This window comes from Chionomys nivalis, chromosome 25 (genome assembly GCF_950005125.1).
Source record: "Chionomys nivalis chromosome 25, mChiNiv1.1, whole genome shotgun sequence".
In the NCBI taxonomy this organism is placed as follows: Eukaryota; Metazoa; Chordata; class Mammalia; order Rodentia; family Cricetidae; genus Chionomys; species Chionomys nivalis.
The window spans coordinates 18,506,286-18,533,639 of NC_080110.1; the positions used below are offsets into that span (position 1 = coordinate 18,506,286).

Below are 27,354 nucleotides of genomic sequence, written 5' to 3' on the forward strand. Positions count from 1 at the left end.
ATGGGCCCTGTTCTGGAGTGTGGTTGGTAATACCCAGTGAGACTTATTGGAGAAAACATATTTTTCTTTTGCCAGGAGGTATCGATCGCAAATAGCTTATTGTGTGACCCTGTGTCCATTCCCCCTCTCAGTGCTGGGACCCTGTTGAGCTCGAGCCTGTGCAGCCTATGTATACTGACACAGCCTCTGTGAGCTCATACGTGTAGCAGTCCTCCTGTCTCAAGAAGATGCTGTTTACTTGTTGTGATCCACTACCTCTAGCTCTCACAGTCTTTCCATCTCCTCTTCAGCACAGATCATCCATCTGTGAGAGGAGGGCTTTGATGGTGCTATCCTATTTAGGACTAAGTAGCCCAAATTTCTTCACTCTGTCTCTGCATATGGCCCAGTGGTGGGCCTCTGTGTTAACTGCCACCTAGTACAGGAAGTAGCTCCTCTGATGTGGGTTGAGAGAGCACTGTTTTACGATATAGCAGAACACCATTAGTAACATTTTGTTATATTGCTATTTTTTTTTTAGCAGAATAACAGTATTGGTTTTTTTCCTAGGTTCATGATATATCTAGTCCCAGGTTCTTAGCCACATTAGCAGTGTCAGTTATGGGATCCATCTTGTTGAATAGACCTTATCTCCAAACAGAAAACTCGATGCTCACTCCCCAAACCTTTATTCTGATACTGTATCAGTAAAACTTTCAGTTAGATCACTGCTACAGGTCACAGAGTTTATAGCTGTTGATACTAATGATTTCCTTTCTCCTGTGGTAGCATTCAGAGTACCTTCAGCATCATTCACACTAGTCAGTAGGTGTGAAGTGTTGAGGAATATTAATATTATTTTCAGATGTGTGACTTTTGTTTGCGCTGCATTTGTTTAACTCTGTGAAGCTGTGTTACAGTGACTGCCTAAAATACCTGATGGTTCTAATAAAGACCTGAATGAGCAACAGCAAAGCAAGAGCAAGTATAAAAGGGTCTGGCAGGCAGAGAGTATGTATGTGACACATACATATGAACTGAGAATGAGGAGAGCAAAGAGCAAAGAAGAGAACAAGGAGAGGAGGCTATCAGAGGGCCACCCAGTCAGTCATGGAATAAGAAGGAAAGAAAGGTATATAGAAATAGGGAAAGGTAAAAGCCCAGAAGTGTAAGGAAGTTGGGATAATTTAAGAAAAGCTGGCAAGAAACAAGCCAAGTAAGGCCGGGCATTCATAACTAATAATAAGCCTCTGTATGTGATTTGTTTGGTAGCTCAGTGGTGGGCCCCTCAAAAAGGTAAAAGAGCAAAAAACAACACACAACAGTGAAGCTTGTAGTTACAAACCAACAAGAATTCTCCATGTGTGGAGACATAAGTGTTGCTGCATTGTAGCAAGGAATTATTTGTTATCATAATAGAGTAAAATTTTCAGTGGTCAAAAGTACTGATTAGAAATCATGAAGAAAAAAAGATGTGGGATTCACAACTAAGTATTAATCTAGAAGGCAGATTTAAACTATGAATAATTTAAAGTTTGTAATTATCAAATGACTACTTCTTGACATGATGTTACCAATTTATTTTATAATTACTCAATACTTAAGCCTATGCTACCAAAAAAGAAAAAAGTTATGAATCTGATCCATTTAATCAAATTATGCATAAAATTGCATTTACATTGTAATGGCTAATGTTTATGGACTTGGTTATTTTTGTGTGTGTAAAGAGGCTTGCATATGTAAGCATGGACTCTACCACAGACCTACACTCCTAGCCTCAATTTAATTTTAAATATTATTTCCTTCATTCTAGAAATTGACATTTTTTTATTTTAACCTATGCCAGTTTAATTCACATGGCTGGAAATGCCAAATAATTAGAGACTATCATCAGATATTCTTATTACAAACAACTGAAATGGATCTGAACAAGAGTCAATGGCCATAAGTTTTGCTTTAATTGTTCTTCAGTCCTCCCATTAAAAATGGGCCTTAAAAATTTAGTCAACACCAGTTCATTAATCAACTATAGTTGTGCAATTTGGCCAGGCCTGCTAAAATATTCAGATCATAGGCTTTAAGCATCTGAGCATTTTAAATGATGTAAAAATATGGAACTATACAGACACATATTCTCCATGTGGATATTTTATGAGAAGTTCAGAAGTAAAAGAAGCAAGAAATATTAGGTCTTAAAAGACATTATTATAAATATTAATTTGCTAATAAAACAGGAGGAGAAGTATTTTTTTTCTTGCTTGTTAACTATGGTTTTCAGATAAGGATAATGGACTATGAAGGAGAAAGCTCATTCAGTCTCAGAACACAGAAATCATTCTCAAATAACTAAGTGTCAAATTACATTCTATGTAAGGAAAATTAATCAGAAATTAAAAATAGCTATTTCTAAAAAATTGATTCTTGCTCTATAGCCTAGGTTGGCTTCAAACACTTGGACCCAAGCAATTCTCCTCTGCCTCAAGTAATTGTAACTACAGATGTGTCTGCCAAAACTGGTTCTAAAGAGGATAATTTTAAAGTATATATTTAATATTGTGGTTAAGCTAAAAGTACTTATTCAAGAATAATATTTCCCCTTTAAAATGCACGTTTAAGGTATTTCAGTCTTTTTGGCATCTATTACCACTTCCCACCTGTACTTATACTCTACCTTAGGTGTTAAAGGTTTAGTGATCTAACGAAATCTCAGAATAGCCCCACACAGTACCAACATTCTGGGCTCTACAGGATCAGACATAATCCTCGGGATATGAAGAAACCAAAAAACCTTTGTATGATTACAGTGCTTAGTGCCCAGAAAGAAAACAAGGAAGGAATTCTGTTTCAGAATGGGAAGTCTAAAATTACAGGTACTTCTGACCACATAGAAATTCATGAAGAACTGAAAACATTCAAACTCAATCTCCATAAAAGTCAAGGGCGGTTACTTATCTCCCAGAAATGAGACAAGAGTCATCACAGAAAGTACCTTCATAATTACAACTTAATGGGATGCTTTTTATCATACAAAAAGCCACAGAGTCTAAACCATAACATTAAATGGAGACAGAAAATGAGACTGTAGGAAAAGTGCATTGGTTCTTTTTCTGCAGCTGGATAAAGAAACATGCACACGGAACAAGCGTGTTGAAGGGCGAGAAGAAGGAAGTCGGAGATGTGTAGGAAGACCAAATGTATAGGATATTCATTCCATATACTGTGTCTGTTGTGGGGGTACAAGGTTGTCCTATAAATACCTAAAGGCCTGAAGCTGAAGAGGTGGAACAGTGATTGGGACCACTTAGTGTTAATCCAGAGCGCCAGAGTTCAATTGCCAGAATTCATTTCAGGGAGGTTATAAATCCCTGTAAACCCATCTCTAATAGATCTGACACTTTTGTTCGGCCTCTGCATGCTCAAGCATGCCTGCACACAAACACGGCTAAGTACTGACCTAAGACAAGAAAGCACTAGGAAATGCATGTTGTATTTGAAAGAAATACAACTGCAAATGGTGAAGGAAGATGGAGAATTAATAAGCCAAAGAAATAGCTCTGGTTAACTTAAAAATTCTGTACCATCATAATTTTATCTACCTGTGGACCTCAGGAGTCACAACAACAGCATTCCTGGCAAGATATACCCATTGGTTCAACAACAACATGGATGTTGTAGGGTAAACAACCAAGTGCTAATTGGATTTAAAGCTGCTACATAGGATCAAACTTATATCTGGCACTGGAAACCTAACCAAGTACCCCTGACTGCGGCAGTCATGAGCTCAAGAGGAGTATCTACTTCTATTATTTTGCTAAAGGGACAAAATGACGAACTGTCTTCTAAGTACTGATACTGTAAACCAAGAGATTAGTGTCTTTCAATCCTCAATAGAAACGTTTCTCTCTTCAGTCCACATCAATGAGTAAGAGACTCAACAACTATTCAAATGCAGTGGTGGTGCTGTGCTCACCCCAAAACAGGACACTTATATCAACTTTCATTTTCTTAAGGCTTAGGGAACTTAGAGGAAGAAAGAGGAGTTTGGTAAGAGACAGATTTATCAGGATTGATATGAAAACAGTACCAGCTAGCCTTTGCTTTTACAAACTCACAAGAGTTGTGGTTGCCTGAACAAGACTTGCACACATCAAGCTACTCAACCTTCTAGACTGGATGGAGGCTGGGTCCATGAGGTCCAACGCCCACTGGAGGAGCTATTGGCACTTGATGGTTGCTGGGGGAGGAAGACTCAGTTTCCTGCTGGGGTGAGGGTCTGACATCACCTTCTGTGTGGTTCCTCTTCCACAGTGCAGGAAGGACAGTGCTCTGTGTATACCACAGAGGGAACATTTAGTTCATTGCTGACTGAATAAGAAAATAAAAAGGGAAGTGAGAAAGCACTTGTATCAAAGAGACAATGGTTTGAAAAAAAAAAGGGTTTTTTTTTCCTTTTCAGGAGAATGCCTTCAAAATTGTAGAACTTAGTGGAGCACCATAGAGAAGATGAAATGTTTACATTTGAGATATTTCATCAAAATTTCTTTATACAGGTTCTTGAGGACATAGGGACTACCTCTGCAAAAGATTCTTTAGAAGCTATGTAATATCCTATTGATCTGTACAACTCTGAGAGGAGAGGCTAAGATGTAACAAGTTCAGCATTTTACAGCAAGAACTGTACAGAGATGGAAAAAAAATGCTCACTTGTGTGTATTACTCTTGCTCTTTCTCTCTTGTTCCCTTTGGGCCGGGAAGAAAACTAAGTCTACACAGTAGGAGCAAAAGGTACAAAAGTGTTCTAAATGCATGAAACCCTTTATCCGTAGCCTTCCTTCCCCACCTTTATTTCAGTCTTTCCTTCTGCTTTTGCTTCCATATTACACTTTTATTTTTATTTTTATGGCACTGGAACATTGTTTTTATCCTTCTCTGATGACCAAATTCCTTCTGAGGTAGTAAAACTGAGTGAAAATAGAAATAATCATTATTAAACACTACTGAATGCAGTCAGGCCCAGCAGACAGAATAGGAAGTCCACAACCAAACTAACTTGTATGTGAAGTTGTTCAGGCATAGATGCTTGAATGTTGGCAGCAGCAGATTTGCCTCTCATGCAGCTCCCAGTCACCCCCAACAGTGACAATTGATGCAAATACCCCCTACACATAGCTACAAATTTGACCAAGGAACAGACTAACTCATTTATACGTTACAGATGCATATAGGAAACAATATGGGGGAGGGCAAGATGTGTGTGCACATGCATGTGGGTGTAGACACGGATGAGATACAGAACGTGTAGAAGTCAGAGGAAAGTCTCTGGTCTTGGTTCTTGCCTTCTGCCTAATTTGATACACAGTCTCTATTATTGCTCATTGATGCTTTCCAAAAGCTTCCAGATGTGTGACTTCTGTCTTCCTCCCTCCTCCAGATAAAGGCACCCCAAGATTCAAACCCAAGTGCTCTCCTGGTATGTTTGTTATGTGTATTCTGGGGATTGTACTCAAGTCTTCAAACTTATTTGACAAGCAACTCACCCACTAAGTCCTTCCCCCAACTCCAGAAAGAATGGTTTAAAAACACTTCAAGTACTTTCAAGCATCAGTTTTCTAAGTAACAAAGCTGCGTGGTGACATAAAAATTTATATATCCATGTTTCATTTACATGTTACAAAATCTTCCTTGTGTTTAATGTTTCTAAAACAATTAATTTCCATTATACCTTTTAAAATGAAATAATGATTTATAGGAATGAAAATGGAATCTGGGGAAGACACCAACTACAGAAAATTTGTTCAACAAACAATCTGAAGGCCTGCCTTGGTCAAATTCTAAGATTAGTACCAGAATGCAATGACAGCATTTGAGATATATTTTAAAATGTGTACTAATATACAAAAAGAACATTAGGGTAAATGGCATAAAAGTCTGATGTCAGTGTGTACCAAACATTTGCAAATCTTTTTTAATGTGATATATTTATTTTACATCCCCTCTTTTCCTCCTCTTCTCCCATTCTTTTCCCCCACCTCCCCTTTCCTCCCCCTTCAATCTATACATTCTTTGCATTCTCTCAGAAAGGAGCAAGCCTCCCGTGGGCATCAGCAAAGCATGGCATATCAAGCTGTCCGAAGACCAAGCACCTCCCCCTGTATTCAGGCTGAGCAAGGCAATGAAGTATGAGAAATGTGTTCCCAAGAGCCAGTCAACGCACCAGGGACACCTCCTGCTCCTGTTGTCAGGAGTCCCACAAATAGACCAAGCTATACAACTGTCACATACAGGCAAAGGGCCTAGGTTATTCCCTAGCAGGCTCCCCAGTTGCTAGTTCAGACTCTGAGTTCCCATGAATCAGGCTAGCTATTTCTGTGAATTTTCTTCAGATGTCCCTGACCCCTCTGGCTCCTAAAATCCCTCATCCTCCTCCCCAGCATGACCCTATGAGGTTGGCCCAAGGTTTGGCCATAAGTCTCTGAAGCTGCCTCCATCAGTTGTGGGACAATGGTCTTATACCCTGTAAAGATTTGTCACTTGTATGGGTTTAATAAAATGTTGATTGGCTAGTAGCCAGACAGGAACTATAGGCAGGGCAACCAGAATAGGAGAATTCTGGGAAGAGGAAAAGATCAGTTTGTAGTCATTACCCAGACACAGAAGAAGCAAGATGAGAATGTTTCACTGATAAAAGGTATTAAGCTGCATGGTTAACACAGACAAGAATTATGGGTTAATGTAAGATGTAAGAGTTAATAAGAATCCTGATCTAATAGGCCAACCAGTTTATAATTAATATAGGCCTCTGTGTGTTTCTTTGGGACTGAACAGCCTAGGGACTGGGCAGGACAGAAAGCTCTGTGAACACTCAGTGACAGTATGCAAGCTCTCCAATGACAACCCAGATAGTCACCAGTCCAATCATAGGGGATGGCCAGTTTAGGCTATGCATTCACTGCTGCCAGGAGTCCTAGCTAGAGCTTGTAGGCTCTCTTGGTAGTTTTCCTTGCATCAAGCTTCTTCCTATTCCAGTAAAGCACCTCTTTTCAGTAATCACTCTCAACACTCTCTTCTCTGCATACCCCAAGCCTGAACCCTCAAATTCACATCATCCTGTGTGAAGTAATCCAGATCCAGAAAAACAAACATGGTGTGTTCTCACTCATAAGTAGATATTAGCTGTGAAGTAAAGAATAACCATGCCACAATCCACAGACCCAGAGAGGCTAGATAACATACAAAGCCCAAGGGAGGTCACATAGATCTCCCTGGGAAGGGGAAATAGAAGAGGTATCCTGGGTAGCCTGGGAGGATGGGCATGGGACATTTGCAAATCCTCAGCCTCCCTAAGGGAAGAAAATATGTTTGAGGAGCTGAGAGATAAATATCTTGCTATTCATTGTGGATTAGTTACCTCCTCATTGCAACAATTTCTCCCATAGGGAAGGGAGGGATCATAACATTAGAAAAACTAATAAAACTTAAAGGGTCCTAGCTTGGGATTTTACAATTGTCACAAGGCTTTCCCTAGAGTGATAAGCAGTAAGCAACTTCTAGGGAAAAGAATATTCTCTAGTAGAGCTGCCTACAAGTTGTGCAGTGAACTATAGGGATGCAGAGTTCAGGGTCTGTCACTGACTCATGTGGCAGTGGGCTTTTGATGATATAGCTAGCTGCCTTTGCATAAGTTGTGCTCCCATAAGCAAGCTTCAACAAACTCATAAGTTATACAGCGTAGACTTGGCCGGAACTCTTTGCTTTGTCATCAGAGCCCTAGCTCAGGAAATGAGCATTTGTTTACATCTTCTTCCAAAAGTTACATCATGGAATTGGTACCTGGACAGTTATTGACAGAACCAAAGGTCAGCTGTTGAGGAGAAGTTGCATGGTCCTCGCATGGTCCATTGCACATGCTAGGCAAGCTAATACATCTGTGGGTAGATATTTGTGAAGACAATTTTTGTATAGCTGCACTTCCGTTTATTATAATGGATGGTGTGCCTTCTTGCTGAACTAAAATCTGCATGATCTCTGGGATAAATGATAAATCCTGCAATCAAAGCCAATTGGTCAGTTTTTCAAAAGGAGTCTCAATGAGGGGATCGCGCAACAGCCAGCTTCCTCTATATGTTGTGAAGTAACATGCCTCCTTCACGAGTGAAGTCCCCCTCAGGAGCATGGAGATGCCTTTATAACACCTGATGGACTAGGAAAGACATTGCAATCCCTGAAAGTATCATATATCTACCTGGACAGTAAGCAGGCTATAGTGCCTGTTGTGTGTCCTTTGCCATTGACATAAGAATGCAACTGAGACTGAGAAGTCTTCACAGGAAACAGAAAATTGTCCGTATATGGGAAAAATTGCAATGGAAGTGGATATTTATAAGTTATCTTTTACATAAACATCTGATTTTTTGTGGGGCTGGAATACAAGTGAGGATGAAATTTACTTATTAGTTTGTCATTCCTTAAAACTGACAAGATGCAAGCATATAAATCAGGTATGGCTGAAGATTCCTTCCTGACATTTAAATTCTTGAAACCCACATGAATAACTGGACAATAAAAAAGGGGGAGAATAAGTAAGGTAGAAATGAGAAAAGATACCCTTCAGGTCTGACCTTTAATACAAAGGAAGTGAAAACTCCACCTTTCCATATGTAGATGAGGGCATTGATAATGGTCTAATACAGAAAACTATGAGAATCGGGGAATATTCTGTCTTTGGACAGTTTGAATTAGTGAAGAATTTCAAAGAAAGAATGAAAGCACCTCTTATAGCCTGGTGTGTGAGGCTGTGGGGCACGTGGGTTAATAGGATCGGTCTCAGTGCTGCGGCAGTAGAGAAATGAGGTGATGTAACTTTTCTTCACTCCTAGAGAAAAAAGAATGCATAACCAGAGGCAAGAGAGAAGAAATCAGTCTCTGATGAACTGACTCATTTGGACTAAGCTATTAGAGACCCTTGGTTATCGCTGACTGATCTCTCCATAAATATCACAAGCAAGAAGACCAGAGAGGAAGACAGTCATTACTAATGGAACTAATTATGAGAGACGTGATATATTGATGGTCACTTCACTGGGCTGGATAGGATCGTGTTCATCAGCAGAGTTAAGGAAGAGCTTGATTCATCAGATACCAGAGTGCTGGCATGGGCTTTGAACTGGCTAACGTTGATTGACAACATTGTCAGTATTGATAATTGTCTAAAACACAAACTTCAGCATAGGCCCGTGAAGGAGTTTCTAGACTAGGTTAATTAAAATAGGAAGACCTGGCTGGGCGGTGGTGGCGCACACCTTTAATCCCAGCACTTGGGAGGCAGAGGCAGGCAGATCTCTGTGAGTTCGAGACCAGTCTGGTCTATAAGAGCTAGTTCCAGGACAGGCTCCAAAAACCACAGAGAAACCCTGTCTCGAAAAAACCAAAATCAACAAATAAATAAATAAATAAATAAATAAAATAAAATAGGAAGACCTAAATGTGTCGAGGGTCCTGGACTGCATAATAAAGAGGGATTAAGGTCAGTGCAGCCTTAAACTCTGAGAAAAAAAATAGAGAAAGATAAAAAGCATTTGCTTCTAAAAACAGGATATTTTATCACTGGAACAAGAAAGGTGTCTAATAGAAAATCTGCCCTGTGGTTAGAGCTGTTGAATCTGATGAACCTAACCCTGAGTTCTTTGGCCTTAGGAGAGATGTTGGAGAGTCTGAAACATTGGCTAGAAGAGGTTTTGAAGACCACAAACATAGCTTAACAAACTGTCTTGTGGGAGTTTCAAAGGACAGAAAGTCATGCTAAATTCAGATAGTGGTGGCCTCATTCATGATGTTCCAGAAGCTATCAGAAATTGGGCTACAGATGACCAGTGTTATGCTCTAGGAGACAATCTGGTTGCATTCTGCCTGTTCCATGAGATCTCTACTGAGACTAAATTCAAAAGTTAAGTAAATGTCTTGCACAAGAAATCTCAAGACAGGATATCATTTGGGTTGTGTTATATGTACTGATCATTGCTCTTATCCACACTAACAAAAAAGAGAAAGAGAGGCAGAAAAAGAAAGAGACAGAGAGTGAAACATGGAGGAAATGGGGGAGGGGGAAATAAAGCAAGAAGTCACTTAAAATGTGTGGTTGGTCAAGAAAAAATGTATTACTGAATTCAAAGTTGCAAACAACTCATGTTCTAAAACACTTGCTTGTATTCAGTGTCGTTAAAGAGAAATCTGCTGTTCTGTCCTGATGCAACAGAATAGGTTTCCTGTGGACAAGATCCTATATTTGCAAGGCTTCAGCTATGGAAAATAGAAATGGATTTGAAAAGAGACAGCCTAGACTGAGACCACCATATAAAGATTTCCATGCTCAAAACAACTGTCAAAGAAAATGCTTCCATGGGGATAGACTCAACCCCCAAATGACACCAAATCTAGGCAGTGCTACATACAGGGTACTTGTGTACAGGCATAAAAGATGCAAGAGTGCAATATGAAATCATAGAACATATGCCAAGTTTCTATAAGGTCACTGCAACCAAGCCATGTGAACCAGGGGTGTATTCTGTGCAATTCCTGAGGTCATTGTGCAAAGCAATGATAGTGACATCCAAGTTGAAATGGAGATATCTGGATGTTAGGGATGCCAAGACCATGGAGAGCCTGCCAAGGAAAACTGGTTACACAGAGCAGAACAGGCCCAAGAGAGGCTATGTGTGGAGCAGGTGACAGATTTAGAGGAGTGAAGCTAGCCAAGGTCTCCCAGAGATTCCATCACAATCTCTGGTGCCTGACATGGTACTGCAAGATATGGAGTTTGCCTCACCAAGTTTCAGTCTTCCCTTTTCTTGTTCTGCCCCCCATTACTCTCTGTTAGACTGGGAATACTTAGTCTGTGACATTGCAAATAGGAACAATGCTACAATTTTTTTGTTTTTAATTTGATAGAGGCTCAAAGTCAAGCAATTGCTCCGATTCCCAGAAAAGACTTAGACTTCAGACTCTTAAACAGCGTTAGGATTGCTAAAGACTATAGGGTCTTTTGATGTTGGACAGAATTTATTTTCCACCACGACAATGACTAAAGCTCTAAGGGGACAAAAGGTAAAGGTTAAAGGCTTAAAAGTTATCTATTAGTGATGGCTCAGTGGATGAAGTATTTGCCATGCAAGCAAAGACCTAACTTGCGATAGGTAGAATTCATGGAACTCTCTACTAAAAAGCATGTGTCTGTAATCACAGCGTCCCACAGAAATGGAAGGTAGAGGTAGGGGAATTCCCAGAAACCCTGTCTCAAAAAAATAATAAGATGACAAGAAATGATACCTTAGGTTGTCCTCCAAGTACAAATGCCCAATGGCATGTACATGCCTCTGTCACACCCATTTTATGAATGCAACGTAACCAGATGCCTCAAAATTCTGCTTCCATAACGTTTTTATCATGATAAATGATAGCCTTGAAGTGTGAGCCAAAATCAAACTTTTTTCTTTATATCTTATTAAGTTTATCCATTTATTTTATACCCAAACTGCAATTTCCCCTCCATCCTTTCTTCCCATTCTCTTCTCTCACTTCTTCTTTGCCTCCCCCCCCCACCTCTCCAATCCATTCCTCCTTTATTTCTGTTCAGAAAAGGACAGGCTTCCCATGGTGTCAACAATGCACTGCATACCAAGATGAGGTGGGACTAAGATCCTCCCCTGTATTAAGGCTGGGCAAGGCTGCTCATAGGATCTCATAGAGTCTGGACCAATAGTTAGGGAGCCTATAGTGGACCAACCCATGACTTCTACATATATGGGATAGCTGTGTATCTTGGTCTACTTGTGGGACTCCTAGTAGTGAGAGCAAGTACTGGCCCAAATGATTTGCCTGGCTTTTCGGAACCTACACTTCTTTATAATTTATGTTTTATTTCGTTTTGGTTTGTTTGATTTTTATTTTGGGGGGGAAGAGTGGTCAGGGATTTTGTAGTACCAATAAGACCAAATAATGTGGTGCTTTAGTGGCTTTGCTGAGTCTCATGTTGGGACTTGAGCTTCATGAAGTAAGAAGGCTCTAGCAGATCTAAATGATTTAGGCTAGCATGCAAACCGGGTTCCCAAAGTTCTGAAGCAATCGAGAAAGAGAAAAGTGATCAAAAGGCAAAACAAACGAGCTCAGTCCAGGTCAGTGAAAAAGATGTGGCAATTCTGTGTCCAGCCAGTCCTAGAGAAGATAACAACAGAAAGCTAGGTGCCATGGTAATGGCCATCTGGAAGGCTTTAAATCTTGAGCAATGATTCATGGGAGGATTAGGTGATAAAATTGTGTAGGTAAAAAAAGATTTGGAGAGAATAAACTTGTCCTAGGTGTGGGTCATTACAGTATGTGCTGTACATTTCTTGCTTGTACTGGGGAAATAGATATTCCCCCTCTGCCCAGGGCCATTTCAATAGCCAGGTGTAGATAACTGAAAGGCAAGAACTATAGTGCTTCTCCAAAATGTATCAATAAGATTTGGAAGCCATCTCTATTGGAACTCATATCAGAACAAGGCCTTACTCTCTGTCTCTTTCTCTTTGCAAAGAACAGACTCAAAGGCACAAACTGACCCCATCAAGATCATCTGGATTGGGGATACACTCAGTGGAAGCAGTACAGAAGTAACTCAAGATTTGAATGCCAGAGGACACTTACGTGTAGATTATAGAAGGCTGGATGGGCTGGCGTCAACCATCAATGACAAATTTCACTCTTGATGAAACAAATGATGCAAATGCAGGAAATTTCTCTCTCTCTCTCTCTCTCTCTCTCTCTCCCCCCCTCTTGCTCCCACTCTTGCTTTGTGTGTGTGTGTGTGTGTGTGTATGTGTGTTGTATCTCCTTTGCCATCTAAGGCTGATGGACAGTGGCATAAAAGAGACGGCTTTGTGCCCTCAGAAATCCTTCCCAACACGTGTAAAAATGGTTTCACTATATTATTCTTGAGTGTTAGGGAAATATTTGTAATGACAGGATAAACAGCTGTAAAGAAATTTATAAAAATGTATTCGCTGGGTGGTGATAGTACATACTTTTAATCCCAGCACGCAGGAAGCGGAGGAGTGGATTTCTATGTGTTCAAGGCCAGCCTGGTCTATAAGAACTAGTTCCAGGACAGGACAGTCTTAAAAGCTACAGAGAAACCTGCCGAAAGAAAGAAAGAAAAAGAAAGAAAGAAAGAAAGAAAGAAAGAAAGAAAGAAAGAAAGGAGGGAGGGAGGGAGGGAGGGAGGGAGGGAGGGAGGGAGGGAGGGAGGGACGGAAGGAGGGAGGGAGGGAAGGAGGGAAGGAGGGAAGGAAGGAAGGAGGGAAGGAGGGAAGGAGGGAAGGAGGGAAGGAGAAAAGAAAAAAGAAAAGAAAAGAAAGAATCCTTCTTATGTAGGTGGTGAAAGTATACCAAAATTCTACAGGTGTTTCTAGGGTTTTTTAAAGACCAGTGCTAAAGAGCTTTGACTGGTGTAATTTTATGTTAGAATTAGAAAGTAGGTCCCTAAAGCTAAACACATTACATGTTTTGGTTATAAGACTTGGAGAAATCAAGATGAGATTGCGGTGCAAGTTCCTTCCCCATTGTGTGGTTTTTGTCACCTATTCTCCCCTATTGTCCTGCTTGGTGTGGACCATGCATATTAAACTACAAATATATGAGCCATTATGTGTCCATTGACATGAGTGTTATAAGTTCAATGAAGTGTTTTCTAATTCAATTTTGGGATCCTTCTACAGAATAATTTATTCTTAAAATTGCAATCCAAGACAAATAACTATGTCTCCGGAGGTTAATCCCAGCATGAAAGTGATTGATCACTATTATTTTGTTCAACGGATGTGAGGAGTCTGTTAATTGCCTTCTAAATATTTGTGGGTTTTTTTTTTTTTTTTTTTTTTTTTTTTTTGGTTTTTCGAGACAGGGTTTCTCTGTGGTTTTGGAGCCTGTCCTGGAACTAGCTCTTGTAGACCACGCTGGTCTCGAACTCACAGAGTGCGCCACCACCACCCGGCTAAATATTTGGTTTTTATGCACAGATTATTATACACATTTGTTGGATATGAAGAGAAAATTCTTTATTTCCCCAGTAGATGGTGATTGCTGCAACTTTCTAATAAGTCATGCTCTAGAGAATAAATGACTGTTTTATTTATTATTGTGGCCTTATTCTCAAGCATAGATGAAATAAAATAGGCAGACTAGTACAGAGCAGCATATCAGCCCATCCAAGGCTCAGGGTACATGATGGAAGAGGGAATGGCAAAAGAGCCAGAGCATCAGTAGGGAACAATATGCTAGGTAGCTATTTCCTCCAAATTGAAATATTCCCTGTTGTAGAAAGAAAGAGGCTCATCAAATGATGAAACTTACAAAGCTTATAGTGATTGGAATGCTATATAATTTGCAAGGTGTCTCTTTCGGGTGATAGAAAAAGTCATCAATTGCTAGAGAAGTGGGAAGTCTCCAGGGGAGTTCCTACGAAGAGGGTGAGATATGAGAATTTTGGTGATGTAGCCACCTTTGAGTCATCATGCTCCTTGAAGCAATCCCTTCCTTATAATCCCTTGTTCCTGTAAGTAACACCAGTACGATCTCTAGATTGACTGCAGTGATTTCTGTGGTCTTTCTCAGTGCCCCAGGTGGGGCAAATAGATGTTTATTCACCTCTCTCCAGGAAAAAAAATATCACACAACAGCATACCACATGTCATATTTTGCAAATCCAACCACTCTGTGATTCACAAGCCAGACCTACACATTGGTGATTCACAAGGGCCTATATCCAGCTCCCAGGGTAGTTTGTAGAATTAGGCTCCTTTCCAATTACTGACTGTACTAATATTAATATCCCAAACATACACCGTACACAATATGTTCAACGCCAACCCCAGAAACCAAATCAAGACCATTTTCCTTTGCATCTGTTCTCAAATTCAAACTCGTGGTTTCTTCTGTCTCACTCCTAACTCTGAATCAAGTTTGATTCGTGCCAATTAATTGTGCTGTCTTGTAAATGGATGTTTCTTGTCCTGACCACCTGGTCCCAAATAAACACTCAGGGACTTACATAAAGGCTTGGCTGATAGCTCAGGCTTTTTACTAGATAACTCTTATATTTAAATTAACCCATATTTCTAGGTTTGCTTTGCCATGTGTCTCATGACTTGGTATCTCATTTTTTAACATGTCCTACCTGCTTGGCAGCTGGCTGGCAATACCGGACTCTGACCTTCTCCTTCCTATCATCCTTAACTCCATGCCCTGCCTATACTTCCTTTCTGACTACTAGTCGATCGGCATTCTATTATACGAATTTGAGAGTGAAATCTTTACAGTATACAAGAGGATTATCCCACAGCACTGTCCTAAGTGAAATGCTAAGCCATAGAGCCTGAAAAACAATCTTCTTGTCTTTGCTGTATAGCTCCGCCACAAATTGATTACTGTCTGTATCATATTACTCATATCCATACATATTTCTACCCTCCTATATTAGGACTATGAATTACTCATATTTTATCTGTTTTGCATAGAATGAACACTCAATGCATGTGTAGTCAACTGCACAAAAATCTAAATAATCAGAGCTTCCTCCAACATACTGAAATAAATCTCTTTGAGGATAGTCTATGAGGTAGGAAAAGAGAGAATATAGAAGAAATATCCAAGGATTATTTTCAGCTTAGGCATGAAAGGAATCAAGAAGGGAAATCTATAACCCATAGAAAACATGAGGCAGCTACAAACTGTGCTTTTCAAACTTAGTGCCTCTGATCAGTTGGAATCCAGGTAACAGAGAATTGCTTGGTGATCTGAAGTCTCAGTATAGCGTGTGTGTGTGTTTGTGTGTGTGTGTGTGTGTGTATTAGATATTTTTGACAAACTAAGGTGGGATATTTGTTATCATCTGTCTTAAGTTTAATGAGGTTATGCCATTTTCAGTCTTAGGGCTTTTCTTTTATATTAAGACTTCTATATAAAATTATAGCTTTGCTGAACCCAGTATAATTTTATGGAGAAATGTCCATTTGAACTGCATGGAGCTTGTGAATAAGAAAAATGGAATGAGAACAAATCACATGGACTGTTTAAAAAACAACCAAAAAATCTTAGTCATCAATAATGAAGAAATATTAACTTTTCAAATGACTAGAGTTGTAACAAAAGTGCTAGATTCTAATTCAAGAAAAATATCATTTTGTATATGCACATATCTAGTTTGACAACCAACAAGGAACAAAAGATTATTAGGCATCACCTGCATGTAGTATACAATGAAAGAAAACAATACAACAAAACATATCATATCTATGGATATATTCTTATACCAGATATTTTCTATTTCACACACAACTTTTCCATAGACTACCTTAAATTTCCTTTTAAAAGTAAAGCTAATAGAGTCATTATCTTAATATGCTTGAGATTATATTTTCCAAACACCTAAATGTAACTAAGAAATGCTACTAAGAGATGAAGAGGATTTTGAAACATTGATCTCCCTATAAAATTCCGACTTAATGAATAGTGAGCTGGCTAATTAAGACACACACAAGGAAAATATGAGGTTGTTTGAAGAATGTCTCCTTGAAGACATCATCCGAATCTGTCATTTGTCGATACCAGATACATTTGTGAATATTGATGCTTTTATTTTTTGCTTTGCAAAAATACTTTTCGTGACAGATGAATGAAAGGATTCAAGTATCTCCTTTTTATAAATCAAATAGTTGAATAATTTGGATAGTCTCTGACTCAAACTATCTAGACTTCAACCTCAAATTTCTAGTAACATATTAAATTATCTTCAGTTTACTGTCGACTTCAGGGCCGTCAAGATGGATCAGATAGTCAAAGTGCTTGTTACCCAGTGTGAAGTCCTGAGTTTGATCACTAGAACTCATATGACAGAAGGAAAAAAATCAACTCTTATGTCTTATCCTTTAGCTTTTACATGTACGGCACACAGGGCCACCCCTTACACACACACACACACACACACACACACACACACACATTCAAAATAAATAAATGTAAATACATCCATTTTATAGCATATAGAACACATACCTCATTTAAAAGTATAAAATTATCTTTCCAAACATATCTTTTACTTTGACTCAAGCACAGTGCCACAAAGTTTAACATAAGTGAATATATATATATATATTTCAAAATATCATTAGACCAATATTCAATTAACAACATACTGAAATTATCAGCTCACCAAACCAGCTTTTTACTGTTGACAGTGAGAAATTCAAACAAAGAGGATCAAAGTGTTTCCCTTTAAAGAATATTTGGACAGAATTTATTGAAGGAATAAAGGAACTGCGTCTAATCATCAAGCTACAATCTGCAAATTTTTCGTTTCATAATCACATAAATTCACTGTGATAGAAATCTGCCACCATGGTGGACATCCGAAAAGAAGCCAGTACCTTAGGCAGCCCTGTTGTCCCAGAGGTGTAGAGAATATACAACGGGTGCTCCGAGAGGACAGGCACACAGTCATGTGACTGGGCTTTGGCCATTTCTTCTTCCCAATCAAGATCACGATCTGGCTTCAAAGGAACTTTCTCCTAAAGAGCAAAAAATGTAAAAATGTGCACAGTGAATATAGGACGTTGAGTTACCGGACAGCCAAGGAGCGGATACATCTGTAAGTGTGAGTATCCATTAGAAAGCCGTGTCTTCATGACACTGGCACTTGAATTATGAATAAATCTCAAAGTTACAAACTTAGGGTAGATTCTTTAATAAGCTATCTTTCACACAATCCAGTGGTTTGATGTTACTTTCCGTCTCATGGATAAAAACCACATTTTTATTGCATTCGAAGGCTACCCTAAACAATTCAATGGGATGCTGTCGTGTTTTTGAGTCCTTGAGCTTAATTAACTCAGGCATACACGTTTCCAAACATGAATGTGCACACGTAACTAAAAACTAAGTCCTAATTGACCTTTTTAACTTAGAAGGTCTGTCCTCACCAGCAAATATCACGTAATGCTTCAAATATTTTTTATACAGGGACATTTGGGAGTCACACTATGGCTGCCTTTCTAATGGGCCACCTCAAGTCACCTTCAGGGATAAGAGAGAGTTCCATGCGTGTTTGTTCACTAGAAAAAAAAAAAAAACAGTTTTCAAAATCAAAGAGAACAGGTGACACACCAAAAATGTTTTCCTCCTCCTCAGTCATTAATATGATTAAAAAACAAACTTGTTTTCCTCCCTCAAGTTTTGTTTTGTAAATTTTGTGATAACAACCATGTCATCAAAATGATACAACTTTAAGTAAATTAAGCAGTTATAGGACAGGCACCAAAGCTACACAGAGAAACCCTGTCTTGAAAAACAAAACAAACAAACAAACAAAAGGGGCATTAAGTGGGAGGAAATATGATAAATAGGGAGTAGGATTAGGCAAAAATCACTTTAATGAGAAACTATAGCCATCTAGATCATGTTGACTGTTTCTCACAACCGTAAGTCAAGAATCCTTATTAGGAAGAGTCTTTTGTTTGCTTTGATAGTCTGTATCACTGACTGGCATGGAACCCATTATGAAGATTGGGCAGGTGTCAAAATCACAGAGATTTGCCTGACTCTACCTCCAGAGTTCCAGGGTTAAAGGCATGCACTCTGACACCTGGCATATCAGGAAGTTTATAGTGAAGAAATACATAAACACAAGCAGAACCCAATAACCCAGAGTTTAGTGGAGTAAATGAACAACACAGCCAGACACGTATGTGGCGACTGACTTTATCAAGACAATGTCAAGGCTAAGCTTCCAGGCTTCAGGGCACTCCCAAAAGAAAGATCACTTCCAAACTTTCCAGAATCTCCACTATTATCCAGGTCTATAAACACTTTTAATTCATTTACATATGCACCTTTACAAATTATACATCGAGGCAATATCATGAATACAATATGTCTGAGTCAATTCATTTGTAGATAAACATCTGAACTGAGCACCATTTGTGTATTTTAAGCACAGCTGACATCTCTTGCCGCCCTCGGATAGGCAGCAGCTGATACCATTTAAATAAACAGAACAGAGAACTGTAAGCAAATTGTGTTTCCATTTTGTTTTATGCCTGAGATAAAAATAAGCAATTTCGAATTATCAAAGCTTTACCATCATAACTGTAGAACTGTAAAAATCATCACATTGCAAAATGAAAACTGAATTGTGATTGCAAACATCTTTGATTTTTACAAGCCCCTAATGAAATGGGCACTAGGAAAAAATGGTTATTCTTTAGACTAAGAAGAAATGTATGTGTAAAAGATTCCAAGGAAATGAAGAGAGAATTATCAATATTGGCATTTATAGTGTAAAGTGTATTTGAGTGTGTGTGTGTGTGTGTGGGTGTGTGTGAGTGTGATATGTGTGTGGTGTGTTAGTGTGTGTGTGTGTGCCTGGTGTGAATATGTATATGTGTGTGTGTGGTTTGTATGTATGTGTGTGATGTGTGTATGTGTGACTCTGGTATGTGTTTGTGTGGTGTGAGTGTGTGTGGTATGTTGTATGTGTGGTGTGGTGTTGTCTGTATGAGTATGGTATATGTGTGCATGTGTGAGTGTGTTGTGGGGTGTGTGTGTGTAGGTAAGTCCTCCCTAGATACTAAAATTCTTAACAGACAGCATTGAGAGAACACCATGAAAACAAGTGATATTCCTTTGCTTCTGTCATAGTTTGCTTGAGCCTTAGGAGGAGCAGCCAAACTTACCTCATTGGGCAAAAATGCAACTAGTTAATAAGACACAATACCTGTTCTCACCATTTATTTCTCTCTAAATCCAAAGCAAACTCAGCCATCAGGTTTAATTACTATCTAAATAGTAGGGCTTGTATAAAGACAAGAAGTATTAAAAGCCTTCATCCGTATCACTGGAGAGGCAAGTTGGGGAAAGGCCAGAAGGGAAAAGAGGACCCAGTTAGGTGGGGTAAAGAGATAAAACAATTCTATCAAGAAAAGAGAAAAACACTAAAATGTGGATAAAGAGGCCGAATATTTAAACATCATGTGTTTATGAAGCAGAATAGATAGCATATATCTTGTTGTTTAAAAGTTACAAACCACAGTTCAAACCTTGCTATATCCCTTTACTAGACTTTGGGTATTCACTGGTTCACGGCTCAGGGTCTCCAGCAGCAAAATGGAGCCAGGTATAAGACCCAACTCATTGATCTGTGAGAACTAAATAAGCAAAGGCACGGGAAACCAACTCACAACATTCCCAGTCTAACACAAGGCTTCCACAACTCCTAAGTGAACACTTATCTGTGTATAAACAGTAGAATCAAATGAACGCTTCTGAGTGAGCTTTTCTGCTTGTCCGTCCCTCTTCTCTCCTACACTCTGTTCAGGTGCTGACTTTGTGTTCCTTGATTTATGTGGCAGTCATGTCTCTTTAAGAAAAATGTGCTTGAAAGAATCTTGGCCTCCTTCTCTGAGACAGTAGGAGCATTAAATTCACTGAGTGCAACAGTTCATGAACCACAGCACTGAAGCTTCACAAGGGAATTTATTGTGGCAATGATTCTTGTTATGTGCTCATCAAAATGACAGTCTTAAGACTCTAGTCTCCAAACTTGTCAATTAAGTATTTTCTGATGAGATCCTCTCAAGAGGTCTAAAAAGCAACACACCAGTGTTGGCGATTTTGTAATTTATGTTTTGCAAAAAGAAAGATGATCTACTGAAAACTTCACTTGGTCCTACTGTATGCAGTTGCAGAATTTATTGAGTATAGAAGCAAGGTGGCCATGAGGTCAAGGTTACAAGAAAAAGTATGAAATATTTTCATTGTTATAATCTTTAATTCTCCATGGATGATAGAACAATTCATCTGTATAGAATACTCAAGTGTGGTTTTTCCGAACATAGTCTATCTCTGGATGAGAAAACTAAAACTTTCCTTAATTTTTGAAAGATGCTTTTCATATGACTAATCAGTCCTTTCCAATAGGTGATGATGACGTACACATTCAAAGCACAAGTGATGGAGGCCAAATCAGGTCTGTCATTAATGAGGCAGGCTACTTAACTTAATACACAATGATTCCTTTTCCTCAAAGAGGAGTAACAGTACCCTCTAACTCATACAATTCCTAGAAGATTGTTTTTAATTATGCTTAAATCTTGAAGAAGATATCCATAGTATCTTGAAAACCAAGCAGTAAGCAGGTAGTTTGTATTTGCTAATATTGCCACAAAATTTAAAATCATAAATGACAGCCCAGGAGAAGCACACACAAAGTATTACTGTCACCTGCATTTTGTATACTTTATTACTTGTTCTTCTCACCTAGTTTTCCATAGACACTATCATCTGCATCTTTTTTTTGTTTGTTTCTTTAATTACAGTCATTTTCAGGATACTTAGTAGTTTACAACTATAGTTTTTAAATGACTAAAATTATTTTTGGCACAATACTCTCTGCAAGAAGAAAGTTAAAGTTTCAAATTACCATATTTGGACGATTGTAAATGAGAACCCTGTCGGGTCTGTGCTGCCCCATTCTCAGGGCTTCTTCTATAAGCGGGATGTATTCTACTTTTCGCCCAGGTTCAATGCCAAATGATGCCGTCACCACCAACTTGGGCTAAAATGGGAAGAAGAAGTGAAAGAAAAGAAAGGTTTTAATAATCCTAGATAAAGCCATTACAAAACTTCAGTGTAGATGGTCAGTTTAATATTTTTGAAAGAAATGTTCCAATGGTTTCTGTTCACTATTAAACAATGGTCTGCAAACCAGCAAGCCTTCTTTTTAAAACCGCTAACACATAAAATCTCATTTACCTATTCAAAATCATAGACTTAATAATGCTAAGGGCTCATAAGTAGAGCTATTTAAAATACCTCCCAAAGAATTCATTAAACCAAATAAAGCTCCCGTGATCCAGAGAAATGATAGCCTCTCTTACAGTCATACACACACAGGTATATACATACGTACAGACCCAAATGCACCTACATGCACATACATGCACACATACATGTGCACACACACACATACACAAAGATCTTTTGTTTATGAGAGTATTGTATCTCTTACGTGCTGAACTCATGAAATGATAATGGCCAACATTTTTAAGTGTATCATAGAAAGCCATAAATCATGTACTAGATGATTTAAGGTCACACCTCAAGAATCTCTCACAATAGTTTTATAGAACTTGTTATCATAGTACCCAATTCAAACATATGAGAGCAATGTTCCAAGAATTCACTATTAACCCTATCCCTTTGTGTCCGTCTCTCTGGGGAGTAATCTGGGGAATAATCATTTATTACTCAGTTCCAAGGAACACGCATAAAGGAATAATTGTTACCCAGATCCAAGGGCTCTGAGTAATAATCTGGGGAATGATAATTTATTACCCAGTTCCAAGGGACACACATAAAGGTATATTTGTTACCCAGATCCAAGGAAAGTTCCAGGGATGTAGGGATGTCTGAGGAGTACGTTATTTATCACTTGTTTTTTTTAGGGTGGGGGGGGTGGGTGTCTTATCCATGTCCGTACATATAAGATAAAACAGAAAGCACACATTTCATCTCCTATTTTGTATTCCTCTAAATACCTAGCAGGATGTTTGGTATGGCAAAAGCTTCAAAATTAATGTGTGGTGAAGAGATGCATACAAAAAAAAAAGAGAGAGAGAGAGAAAGGAAGGAAGGAGTAAAGAGAAATAGAGGAAGGGAGGGCGGAAGGAAGGGAAGAAAGGAAGGATTGATTAAATCTGAGTATTCCGTGTGACAGGAAGATCCTAAAATAATGCTTAAATAGATAATGGAGATCCCCCACTGTTAAGTGGCGCGCTATAGGCAGCTGTATGACTTGACCGTTCAGACCGCACTTACCTTTGCATGGTCAATGCGGGTACTTAGTTCTTTGGATGCAAACCCTCCAAATATGAGGCTGTGGATGGCTCCTATCCTTGCACATGCCAGCATGGTATATATTGCTTGTGGGATCATGGGCATATAGATGACCACAGTGTCACCTTTCTTGACACCCTGCTTGACCAAGACACCAGCCAGCCTAGAGACCTGTTACGGAGATCATCAGAACTCTGTATTATTTCACTAAATTTGAAGTTGAGATAGTAAACCTAGAAGGCCTCCATCTACACTGGGGTAAATTAAAGAAGTGTAGAGAATGTACTTAATAACGAAGATAATGGTTTAGGCATGATTACAACAATAGTGTCTCTCCACTTTAAATGATTGATATGAAAATTTACCACCAAGTTATCAGAAAAACTCCATGGCTTATATTGCTTACCCATTCATCACAGAGCATATTGACTCAGCAACTTACCATGTCTGACTTGCCATGTGTAATTAGTGATGCATAATGAAGAGGAAAACTAGATTTTTGCCATACAGAGCTTATATTCTAACAGTTTGTTAAGCAACCAGAGGGAAAATGAAAGACCTATAAATAAAGCCATATGGTGGATTAACTATGAAAATGAATACATTGAGAGGGAAAACATGGCTATATATGTAAAATCAAATGAAGCAGAGTTTACTGTGCTGTTTCTCTCTTTCATAGGCTAGGTAAATGAGGCTCAGCGGTAAGAAACAGCTAATCAGACATCACACGACTAGTAGACGAAATAGCAAGAACACTGTCACGTTTACTGGCCTCATCTTCTTTGTTCTTTTTAATACCTCAAGCCAATTTTTTCATTATACTTCTTATACTAAATATTTATATGAAATAATTACAGAGTGATATCCTTTTGGACCAAGGATACAAGCCTCTTTTCACATTTATCATACATGTTGAGATCAAATATAAAAATGTCTTTCCTCTTAACACATGTTTTTGCAATTTCTAGTTAAAATATAGCAAAGCAGATCTCAAGCACGCACATAATATAATTTGCTGCAAGAAACCTTTAGACACCCAATTACAGCAGGCTGTGTGCCCAGACTTCACAAAAACTTCAATATTCTATCACTTTAAAACTGTTCTGGCATGCAAAATATTATTTCTCCCAAAATAGGAGAAATTCTATCTCTCTATCCCTCTCTATTATGTGATTGATCCAATCTGTAAATAAAATAAGACAAATAAGACAGACAGAAATCTCTACTGTATCAGTACTTAATTTTATTTTAGCAGAAGGTGTACCTGTAATTTAAAGATAAGTACAAGTGTTTTATTCAAATACTATCAATCTTATGAGAGAGGTAGGTGTAATTGTCAATGAGAGTCAGGAGAGACATCCCTAAGGAAGTCACATTTTAGCAGAGACCTGTCGAAGGCTAAGAATAAGTAGATATCTGTGAATATGCTATTTAAGACAGAGAACCGGAGTGGTCATTGTCAAAGAAGCTGTAGGGCTCAGTGGGCAACCACAAGGATTGTGACTGGCCTTTTGAAACTGATTGTTCAAGAAAATGAACAGAGGGGGCAGGAGGCTATTAGTGGTTCTCTTCACGTCTTTCTACCTCTCATTTCTGATGAGTTCAAACAATTCTGAATTCTGACCATTTTTCTCTAAGGTTAAGGTCTCTGGTAAAAGAAATGGAAAAGAAAAGAAAAAAATCTTTGTGTTTTATTTTTCTGAATGCTACAAACTGTATAGTGGAATGTTGCCCAGAAGAAAGTCATAAGAAAAATACACAAAGGAAATATATATATCACAAACTTAAATTCCATAGACAGCTCAGAAATGGAAGTAAACATTAGGGAGTTATAGGCAAACATTTCAGCATGTAATCCCTACAGAAATCAGTGTGTCATGTCATTACACTGCCCAATAACCATTTAGTGTAGAGTTATGAATAAAATCACCTGTTTACAACTTTAACATTAAAATTTTGATTTTTTTCTTTTTTTTATTAAAAATTTCTGCCTCCTCCCCACTTCCCTTTTCCCTCCCCCTCCCCCCACTCTCCACCCTCGACTCCCCTCCCTTTCCCTCTCCAGTCCTAAGAGCAGTCAGGGTTCCCTGCCCTGTGGGAAGTCCAAGGTCCTCCCCCCTAAATCCAGGTCTAGTAAGGTGAGCATCCAAACAGGCTAGACTCCCACAAAGCCAGTACGTGCAGTAGGATCAAAACCCAGTGCCATTGTCCTTGGCTACTCAGGAGCCCTCATTGTCTGCCATGTTCAGAGAGTCCGGATGAATAACACCTGTTACTGAATTAAAATAGTCTTTAAACGAAAGCTAATCTAGGAACAATGCCGTGAGTTGTATATTCTAGTCTCACCCACAAATGACTGGAAGAAGACCACAGTGCTTCTGTCTATAAAATCAGGAGACCCAAGGCCATCTTTTTAAAACTAAGATCTCATAGAGATAAGTCATTGGCCAAACACAACATCGAAATGAGTTTAAGTTGGTCAGATATTAACAAGTAGGCAACTATTAAATTTGTTAGACTTCATATATATTTTTGTTTGAGTGTGAGTTAGTGTGTCCTTTAAAGGAATTTCGTCCACTTGTGGTGATATGAATTGCCCATGTTTATTTATTTATTCTATCTGTAGTTATTTTTTAAATCTTCATACAATATATTTTGGTCATATTCTTTCCCTGCCCTCTACCTTTTTATACTTCTTTTCTCCCTCCTGATCAACTTTATGTCTTTCTCTCTATTAAAAGTCAAAATAAGACAAAAAAATCAAGTGAATATATTTTGTGTTGGTCAACAATTCTTGAGAATGAGGCATATCCTAGAGTGTGGTTAATATACCCAGTGTCAATATACAGCATTGAAAAAAATGATTTTTTTCCTCTTCTAGCAGCTAAGAATTAAAATAACTTCTTGGATAAGGATGGGACCTTGCTCCCATTTCCCATTCTTGGTGTCAGGAATTTGTCTGATTTGAGATAGGGTAAGTCTCCTGCATGCTACCACAGTTTCTGTGAGTTCTTGTGGGCATCGTCCATGTTGTATTTGATGAGTGCTATTTCTTAGTGTCTTTCACCATCTCTAGTACGTACAACGATTCTGCCTCCCTCTTCCACATAAATCTTTGAGCCTTAAAGTTATGGGTATAACAAAGAGATCCCATTGAGCAGTGAGCACTCCAAAGTCTCTTACACACATTTTCCATTTGTAGATTTCTGTGTAAATTATCATCTACTAGAAGAAGAACCTTCTCTGATGTTGGTTGATGAGACACTTATCTATAGGTTAGCATATATGTTTTTCATAAATTATATGTAATAAATATTAGACTTTATATATATGAACTTATCTAAGACCTACGACATATCTAGTCCCAGGTTCTTGGCCTCTTTAATAGTGTCAGGTGTGGGTTTTATCTCATGGAGCTATTCTCATATCTGATAAAAAGTGGTTGGTTACTCCCATATTTGCCACTTTGTACCAGTGGCTCTGTCATACAGAACAGGTCAGTATTGTTACACTATAAATGCTAGTCAATAGGAGTGGAACTTATTTTTAAACACCAACTCAATTTCTCTATGTTTAATGGAATAAGTACATGGTGTATTCAGAAGCAGGTTTTACCCACAGGCTAGGGTCAGTAACCAATACCATTAGCAACAGCATGCATTTAAAGAGCAGTGATTCTTATTATATGAATATGAATATGAAATAATTATTTAGATCAATATCTAAGTAATATACCCAGCGTGTGTGTGTATATATATATATATATCACCCTGATACCTATTCTTATGGATATATGAATTTGAATGTGAAAGAATCATTTAGATGTATATTTATCACCCTGCATAAAACTCAACTCCAGATGGAATGAGGACATCTAGTTAAGATCAGATAGCTCAATAAGACAGAAGAGAAAGTGGTGAATAGGGTTGAATTCATTGATACAGGAAAAGACTCTTTGGACATGATGTTAATAATGTAGGTATTATGACCAACAATTAATAAATGTAACCTCATAAAGATGAAGCTGAAAAGTTTATGACATCAAAGGACAACATCATCCAAGAGGCAGACCACAGAATGGGGGAAGTAATCTCTACTGAGTCCATATTTGACCGAGGGCTAATATCTGGGCAATACACAGAACTCAAAAACTGAACACTGGGAAACCAATAATAAAATTTAAAAAATAGAATATAGAACCAAACAGTGAGTTCTCAAAAGACAAAATGCAAATGCCAAGGAAGACTTAAAGACATGTTTCCTTAGCCACCAGGAAAATGCAAATTAAAACTGCTTTGAGATTTCATCTTACCCTAGTCAGAATGGTCAAGATCATTATTGCAAATGACAACATTTACTCATTGCTGGTGAGAGAACAAAATAGCTTAAAAACCAGTATGAAGGATCCTCATAAAGTTGAAAATTGATAAATCACAAGATCCAGCTATACCACTCTTG

The 27,354-nt window shown here is 38.4% G+C and overlaps 1 protein-coding gene across 1 annotated transcript in view; it reads right to left on the bottom strand.

The window, feature by feature from the left end:
• Acss3 (acyl-CoA synthetase short chain family member 3) overlaps positions 1-27,354 on the bottom strand; it is a 150,846-nt gene that overhangs the window by 76,728 nt on the left and 46,764 nt on the right. Inside the window, exons 3-5 of the mRNA XM_057758186.1 lie at positions 22,879-23,067; positions 21,482-21,616; positions 17,433-17,573 (exon numbers count right to left, since the gene is read on the bottom strand). Of these exons, the coding sequence (XP_057614169.1) occupies positions 17,433-17,573; positions 21,482-21,616; positions 22,879-23,067 (465 nt within the window). The remainder of the gene's footprint in view (positions 1-17,432; positions 17,574-21,481; positions 21,617-22,878; positions 23,068-27,354) is intronic.